The 8,682-nt window shown below is 38.4% G+C and overlaps 1 protein-coding gene across 1 annotated transcript in view; it reads right to left on the bottom strand.

Annotated features, from left to right (window-relative positions):
- The window catches only part of znf827 (zinc finger protein 827), a 72,533-nt gene that overhangs the window by 26,519 nt on the left and 37,332 nt on the right, over positions 1-8,682 (bottom strand). Inside the window, exon 6 of the mRNA XM_024259404.2 lies at positions 12-211. Coding sequence (XP_024115172.1) covers positions 12-211 — 200 coding nt within the window. The remainder of the gene's footprint in view (positions 1-11; positions 212-8,682) is intronic.

Below are 8,682 nucleotides of genomic sequence, written 5' to 3'. Positions count from 1 at the left end.
TTGACTGATATGTCTTGGGAGAAGAGATCTTTCTGGTTACAGGCCAGCGCGTCAGGAAGGCTGCTCATTGGCTCATTCTTCTCGCTCGCCCCTAAAGTGCTGAAGGGGAGTAGGTGAGATCCAGGGGAGGTGAGTTCTGATGGGGGCGGGTCCACCTCCATGGGCTCCGCCTTCACCTTCACCTTCTGGTGCTGGGCATCCTTGTTGTTCTCTGGAAAAAGAGACATTTACAGTGCATTATTATGACATACTGTGTATGTTAAAAACGCATTTCAAGTAAAATTTATTTGATTCCTTGAGCATAAAAAAAAAAGTTTTAGTTCGTTTGCAGTTGATTTGCTTTTGTTCACCTATATAATCACAGTGAGTTCCTCTCTAATCCTCTCAGGTGCTTTTATTTAAATTACAGCTTGAGGACAAATAGGTAATCAGCTGTTGCATAAGGAAGCAAAGATTAAAGGGCACTTTGGGTAAGAAAGACAAATGTGTGCATCATATTTTTCCGTCTCCCTGCATTATGTATTATTGCCCTCTTTGCTGCCTTTACTTTGACACGCAATTAATTTGGGATGTTTATTTGGGATTCAAACATCGTAGTAGTGCTACTTTTATTTGCAGTTCTAGTATAAAAAAAGCCACTCCATCACTGGTAAATGTCAATATTAACATTATTGTGCCCATTTATCCTTATACTGGATTGGACAGTGTGACAAATTTCCCAGCAGAAGGAGCTTTTAGCCCGTGTGCTATCCTAGGCATGTTTACATTAAAAGTGGGGTCATCTGGACCCGTCAAGTCAGCACGCTGAACTTTTTTTCTCAAGGATTTTTTATCTTCACTGGTGTCAGTTGCAGACATGAAATCCTGTCCACCTTTGTCATGGGAGGAATCACACGTCAATGTAAAGGTGGGGTCATCTGGACCCCATAAGGGAGCACAAGGGTTACCACCTACTTGCTTCTTTTGTGTGTGAGCTCTCATATATTAAATCATAATAACAATTAATTACAAGTTTTTCTGATCTACTTGGTTTTGTGTGGGTGTCTATTACCCAACAAATGAAAGAGTGTGTCCCTGGACATTCACTGTTATCCTTAAGATGCATTTGCTGTAGAAAGTCCAGTGAAGCTGCTTTGTTCCTATCAGGTAAACATTCCCTTGTAGGAATGGTAAATGTACTTTAGTGTTCAATCAGACACCTTCAGTTGCACTTTTTTTAAGCACTAAAAATTATATATATAAAAGATGTTTAAATGGTTTGAAAAACAAAGAAACAAACATGAAAAAGGTATTTTTAATTAACTGTTTTTCAAAGAGGATCATGTCTCACCAGTTAGTGCACGTCTATGGAAAGCAACTCACATTTACTCACAATTCTTTAAAGACCCACTCCAATGAAAATTGTGTTTTTTTGTAACATGTTCTTGTAATGGTGGACATGTATTTAATAATTTAGGGTTAAAAATGCATTTCGGAGTATTTTTTTTTTAAATCGCATTAGATGAAGCACTAAAAACCTGTGATTTAAAAAAGCTTAGATTTTTTACGCAAGTGTCAAGGGTGGACCAAAGTCTCTTTGCTCCGCTCCAATTCTAAATCATCCACGTTTAGATCCATTAATGTCTTCATTTTCCTCGTCTGAGCTGCCATCTTGCTCAAAACTGTACGTCTGCATAGCTCTGATATTGAACGCTGTTTTTTTTTCCTTTTTTTTTGGCAAGAATAATGTTAGCAAAGGGTTGTGAGGGGCTATAAGCTAAAAGGAGAGAGTCATGCTGGAATATCAAGGTAGTGTTACTTCAGCGCAAAGTTGTCCCACACACAAGCCAGAGGTGAATTTCTAATGAGCTCCTGCTGCTCTACAGGAAATATGTCTTCAAAAATGACAGGTTTTTAGATTCTTTCTAAAAACTGCATAATCGTGATTAAAAGACCACTGGGAAACATTTTACAGTAGACATCTCCTAACTTCATGAAAACAGCTATGCAATAGATGGACCTGACATTTTAACTTATATAAAATTAGAGCAAATCTTAAAGGAACTAATCAAAAATTAAATTAACACCTAAATGTAAAAGCACTACTACAGGTTTAAAGTTTTATTTAAACATATTTTAAAAATTAAACAAATAAATAAGAAAGTATTTGTTCTTTTTCTAAGAAACCTGCAACCAACCTACCTTGTTCTTTTTTATACATAATCCTGTGATAAGTTTTTTATCGGACGATAATGAGATAACGAAGACTATACTTTTTTCTTTTTCTACATCTTTAGCAAAGCAAAGCTGATTATTAGGGAAACTGTTAAACACCAGAACGGATCAATTGATAGTTGATTACTTTAACCCTGATCTAACCCAGGCAGAGATTTTACTGATGTTGTCAAAAAACCATGTTCAAATCTGTTATTGTCATTTGAGGAGAAGGTTGACTCGGCTACACCTGCACAGGTGTGTCTACAAGCAGATCGCCAATGAAAATTACATTTTCAGTGTTCTCATGCTAACAAGAAATATTATTTCATGGAGATAGTCATTATCACAAGAAAACTGAAAAAAAGGTAGAAAAAAAGGTAGATGTCGCTATCACAAAAAATGGAAAAAATAAAGGTAGATGTCGTTACTACAAAAATGGAGGAGAAAAGGTAGATGTCATCACAAAGAAACGGAAGAAAAAGAGGTAGATACTATTTTCATGAGGAAAATAGAGGAACAAAAAGGTAGATGTCGTTATCACAACAAACCAGCATAAAAAGGTTTCGTACTTTTTATGGCTAATTATTGACATTTTTGTGATGCTCAGTGAATTGTTTCATACTTGAATCCCAATAACCCAGACTTGAAAAGATTTACAACATTAAAAAAGCGCTTCACTGGTTATTTTCTTCCTTTGAATTTATTTTAAGATTAATATATTCTATTTATTTTAAGTCAGTTTAATCAAATGTTCTTTTTACAGGAGCTCAAAAGATAGATATATTTTTAGTACAAATTATTTCCAAAAATGTTTCCTAAGATTTCAATAGATGCATTTCATCCATTTGTTTAACCATTTCAATAAAAACTAAACAGAATTTTGCAAACTAAATCCACATGAATATTTAAGGTCTTTTAAGAATGGATGAAAATGTCAATTTTAAAAATCCGGACAAGAAAAACAAAAAACAGAAAGAGGGGATGAGCAAGGTTTATCTGGGAGGTTTCTAGAGCAGGAGGTTACTGGGAGGTCATGATGTTTCTTGGATGATGGCTTCAGCAGCTTATGTGTGTTCACTGAAGCAAACATTAAAAGGTAACGAAAACACTTTGATACATCCATAGGGGTAAAAGAAAAATCTGTTTGACCATATGAAAATTGATGTTTTTTTTTTTTCTTTAAACACACCGACAGCGGAAGACAAGGTGAAAAACAGTCATTGGCTCGCTTCTCTTACAAGTTCAAATAGTGAGTGAGCTAAAAATAGTCAAGAGACGACAGCTGTTAGGAATGTCCCAGACTCATCTGCACCAACATGTCATCTTATTCTAAACAAAAACTGTAAACTATCATATAAATCCTGAAAACTTGTTAAAAAAAACTCTTTCTTTCTAAAGAACTTCAATGACTAAATTTCTGAGATTAAATCCAGGCTTTGATTTTAGGAAATCCTTTTGTTTGGCTGTATATCGTAACCTAAAGGAAACTAAAGTCCCGAGGGGAACGGAGGAAGCAATAATCGGGACATCTTAAGCTGATCTCTGACCAGTGTGATGGCAGAAGCCAGAGTCTCGGTGTGACGACAAACAGGAGCACAACAAAGGAGAGGGGCTAATACAGTGTGGCTGACATTGCGTCTCAGCGTGATTAGAGAGTATATGAACTTGGCAGGGCATGGGGAGCAGGGGGAAGGCCAGAAGGAGGTTAGACGAGCAGGAGGAAGAGCAAGGAGGGAGGGGGCAGATATAGGACCGAAACTCTGCCACCCTTCTCTCAGTTCATCACTCATCTGTGAAATAACTTAAAAAACCTGATTTATTAGACATGGAAGCATCCTAAATCCACACGATTGTGCTTTTATTAACAAATCTATGCCAACTACCCACCCTGAGAGCCAGGTGCCTGGTTTATTGGTAGTAACCAGCATGGGGGTGGGGGAACTGACAACCATCAGGCCCACTAATCCCTTAATCAGGTGGCATGAGTTGGCCGAGTAACCTAGGAGAGGCTGATGGAGCAGCGGAGTGAGAGAAGGGTGAAGGGGCGGAGCTTGTTCACTGCACTGTAAGGGTCAACCAGGGGACACAGCAGCTTCCGTCGGTGGATCGCCACCCTAACGGCATAGGAAGAGAGAGCTGCTGTTCTGCAAAAAAAACACATCCTGATGTGCTAAAAGGCTGAATGAACTTGCGCTCCCAGAAGCTGGAGAAACATCTTAACTTCCCTACAGGTCTTGTTAGAAAAAAGCCCAAACAAAAGCAGTGCAGTAAAACAGCTCACCTGTTATTATAGAGAAAAAGTGAGAAAATATAACCTTGTTTAAACCTTAATGTTAGCTGGGATTTTTTTTTTTTTTGGTTAAGGTCATGACCTGATGTACTGAAACCACAGAAAAGTAGCCCCCAGTCTGCCTGTCTGGATCTGCACGTGTCACCCCCTAAAGAGCAGAGGCCTCCTCTGTGATACATCTGCTGCCATTAGGTCGCATAATCTGCTTTGGATAAAGTACCTTGCAGTGCGTGTGTTGTTATAAAGTGCACATGCCTTTCTCTTTGAAATATCATTTGTTTCTTTGGCTTACTTAACCGCTCCAGTTCCTCTGAAAATCATTTTTTTTAAAAACACGCTTCCAAAATCCAACACATTTAATAAAAGTCAAAGAACATATTTCTTTGGATACTATCTGAACTGTTCCTACTAGAGATGCAATGATACACTTTCCTCATAAATCAGTTCAAACCTCCAATTTTAGGTCACGGCTTTGTTTAGGTTCGATATGTGATTTGAGTATTACAAAACAACAACAACAACAAAAAATCCTTTATTAAATTTTCTAACAAACAAGTTAGCATTAAGAAAAACATTTTATTTGACTTGTAATAAGCCTCGAGTAATGTAATAAAACAATTAATAATAAATCCTTCTTAAATTTAGCATAACAGGTTTTACACTTTCAATGTAGACATAATGGAATCACTCTCTGATTTAATTTAATGGACACAGCTTAGTTTTAAACAGCATTGTTTATCATTAGTGACATACTCTGGTTAAAAAAAATGTTTTGGGTGTTTTTAACATGTTCTTGTAGCATTTTTCAAATAATGGAGGATATCTGTTAAATAATTTAAGATCAAAACTGCATTTCGGAGTATTTATTTATTTGAATCCCGATGGATCAAAAGCAGACAAAAACCAGATGTTTGAAAAAGCTCAAATTTGTGATGCAGCAACTGCCATGGGTGGGCAAAGGCTGCCCTACTCCGTTCCAATTCTGAAGCATGTACTTCAGAGAAATAAATGTCTTCATTTTCCTCTGGCTCAAAAAATGGGTGCATAACTCTGATATTGCTTTTTATTTGCTACGCTGTTAGCTTGGGCTTGTGACATGCTATAAGCTAACGGGAGACAGTATAAACAAAGGGCTGATGGGAAAATTAGCAGAGCTATATTTCCCGCAGATAGTCTGGCCACAACCCAGATGAGCAGTTCTGATGAATTCTTGCCGCGATGCAGAAAATATGTTTTAAAAAAACAACAGCCTTTTTCATTTTAGCTAATAACTGCATAATTATTATTGACAGAGCTCTAGGAACAATTTTACGATAGAAATAATATTTTTGCGTAGAACTTAATATTATATTGCTATTTATTGAATTTTGTGTAGTAACAAAACAGAGCATTGTTTAAAGTTTGTCTGGTAGCTAACACCTGATCTAGTGAAACGCATAAATAAATACAAATCAATAAGGTCTAACTAGTTGTACTTTGTCCATCAATATCATAAAGTGACGTTTATACCAAAACATTATATCATCATTCTGAGTTTTCTTGTTTTTAGGGGATTTTCCTAAATATAAATGCAAGTGCAAATTGTTGCTCTGATAGTTCAAGAAACACTGAGTTTGCTTGTTGAGTAAGTTGACTCAAAAGTTAGTCAAATGTGATCACTAGTCACAAAAAAGGCTTTGAATATCAAAAGGAAAATTGGCAAGAACAATATATTTTTTCAGTTTCCTGTTACACATCTGGGTGTGAGGTTAGATTTAGGTTGAACCGGGTGAAGTTTGTGTGATGTTCTGCACGTAGAGACAAACTGACCTGACAAAAGTTGCTAAGAATCCAGAATCCTCACATTTTATTTATGCTCAGGTTTCACATATAACCCTCATATTATTTAGTGATGCACTGCAGAAAATAATTTTAAAAAAGTACTACTCTGAATAAGTGAAACAAGTTCTTGGCCTGACAAGCTGTGAGGAAGACAGAGGAGAGACGAAGAGGAAGAGCAAAGATAAGGCAAGAATTGCCGGAGTGCTAGAAAAAGATCACCCGAGGAAAAGAAGACAGCAGAATGAGAAAGAGGAGCTGGGGGAGGACAGGAGGATGAGAGTTGGCCAGAGCTTAAATGACAACTCTCCACCTCTCCCCCTCCCGCTATCCTGGTCTTTCCCTCTCCCTGCTCTGTTATTCCACATCTCTCTCCATCCCTGCCCCCATCCCTTACTCTCAATCTCTCTATTCTGCTGCTCTCTAGTCGACCTGCTCAGACAGGGGTGAAGAGTTCAGGCGCTTCAAAGGCTGCAGTGTGGAGGCTGCATGTCATGTGGGAGCCACAGCAGCCTCGCCTGCAGACTTCACAGACAGCTGCTGCTACAATTGATCCTGGACCAGCTACCACTTAGTGGGTAAGCCTTCCAACGGTACCAAACTGCAGCTACATCTGACTCTAGAGCAGTGCGCTTGATAAACCTCCCATAAGGAGACACACACTGCAATTATCAAGTAGACCTAAGCAGAGGAAACAAAAAAATTACACCAAAGTTAAAGTCAATATAAGGCAGTTTGTCATATAACCTAACATCACAAAAAAAATAAGAAAAATAATAATTCTATCAATGACAATAAACCACGCAGATTGAAAGTAACACGTTTGCATCTTTTTTTTTTTGCAAACGGAACCACAGGAAGTGATGAAGAGCAAGCGAGACAGAAGGTACAGACTCCGGCAGGAGTAAGAGAGGTCACCGAGCGGCCAATCTGAGGGGTCATGGAGAGGACACTGTCAGAGCAGTGCAGAGCTTAACATGAGGTAATTCCGCACAATGACGGCAAAGTTGTGAATTAGAATGTTGGGCTGCTTAAATGGTGTGTGGCGTGATGAGCAGTGCCGCATAAATGGCATTTCATCCAACAGGAAAAGGTGCATTTATAAAGGAGGATGTACATATTTTTTTCTACTTTTTTACGATGCTCTTTATATAATCAGTATTTATCTTGCTTGGAGAAATAAATAAAAAAATCTTGATTATTTATATATATTCTTTATTTCATTGAAAAAAATGAAATTAAATGGTTTTGGTGAAATAGGAAGCAAATGTGCTTCATTTCTCCCAATAATAAAATGATATACATTAGGCATTTGTAAACACTGTAATGAGTTGTAAGTGCCTTTTAAACATTGCAGACACAACGCTGGAAAGTAATTATAAGTGCTTTTTTTAGCTATAGTGCAGTAGAAATATAAAGAATTGAATAACAAATGAAAGTGTATTCGTGGACTTTTCCGTCAAGGTTGTGGGTTAATGTTCTAGATCTACATGTGAATGTGAATCAATGGAATAGTGATGCAGGTTTGCTTGTGTAAAGAATTTCTATAAACTAAGCACTAAAACGCATTGTCATTTATGAGCGTTACTTTAATTTCATGCTTGTTCTGCTGCAGATTCGTCAACCATAATCTAAAGGACCTAAACAAGGCGATGGAGCCATGTAAACGGGAGTTAAGTGAGTACAAAGTGTGATTTCACACCTATGGAAGGGTGGCTGGATGGTGAGTGGGTAGCACGGCTGTTACCCGCACGATGCCAGTCTGCCAGGGCACCACCTAGGGACCTGCACCCCTCCCCCAGCCTCTCTTCTTGTGACGCCATGTTCCCCTTGCCCTGCAACACCAATGCCCATCTGCTAGGACACGTTAGCTGCTGGCGCCAGGGACTATTTAGCCCGGCGTAATTAGCCCCCAGACACCAGCAGCCTGGTTTTAAACAGATGTGGGGGAGGCAGGACTTGCAAGGCGGCACAACACCACCAACAAATGTTTGATAAGAAAAGGGAAGTGGAGGGAGAGGTGGTGGTGATGGGGAGGGGTAGTGACCTAGTTAAAGGGCTGATGCAACCCATGTTACAGCACAATGGGCATAATTATGACAACTCTCTTCTTGCTCCGACTGTCCTGCAGCAGGGTTGATGCAGCATGGTTGACGATGAGAAGGAGATTCTGCTTTTCTGTTTCAATTCGTGGTATTTCCATGTTAGGAAATTAACAAAAAAAATATGTAAACTCTTTCTTTTCAGCATACTAGAACTCTAACTGTGGCTAACCTTTAACAGAGGACTTTGAAAGGTTATAGTGTTGTGCCCTTGAACCTCATGACTGTAATCACACATGACTATAACGGCTTTGACCTTTCCTGCTTCTCTCTTTC

Source organism: Oryzias melastigma, linkage group LG1, assembly GCF_002922805.2.
Source record: "Oryzias melastigma strain HK-1 linkage group LG1, ASM292280v2, whole genome shotgun sequence".
NCBI classification, from domain to species: Eukaryota; Metazoa; Chordata; class Actinopteri; order Beloniformes; family Adrianichthyidae; genus Oryzias; species Oryzias melastigma.
This window is presented reverse-complemented; position numbering and strand designations above follow the sequence as displayed.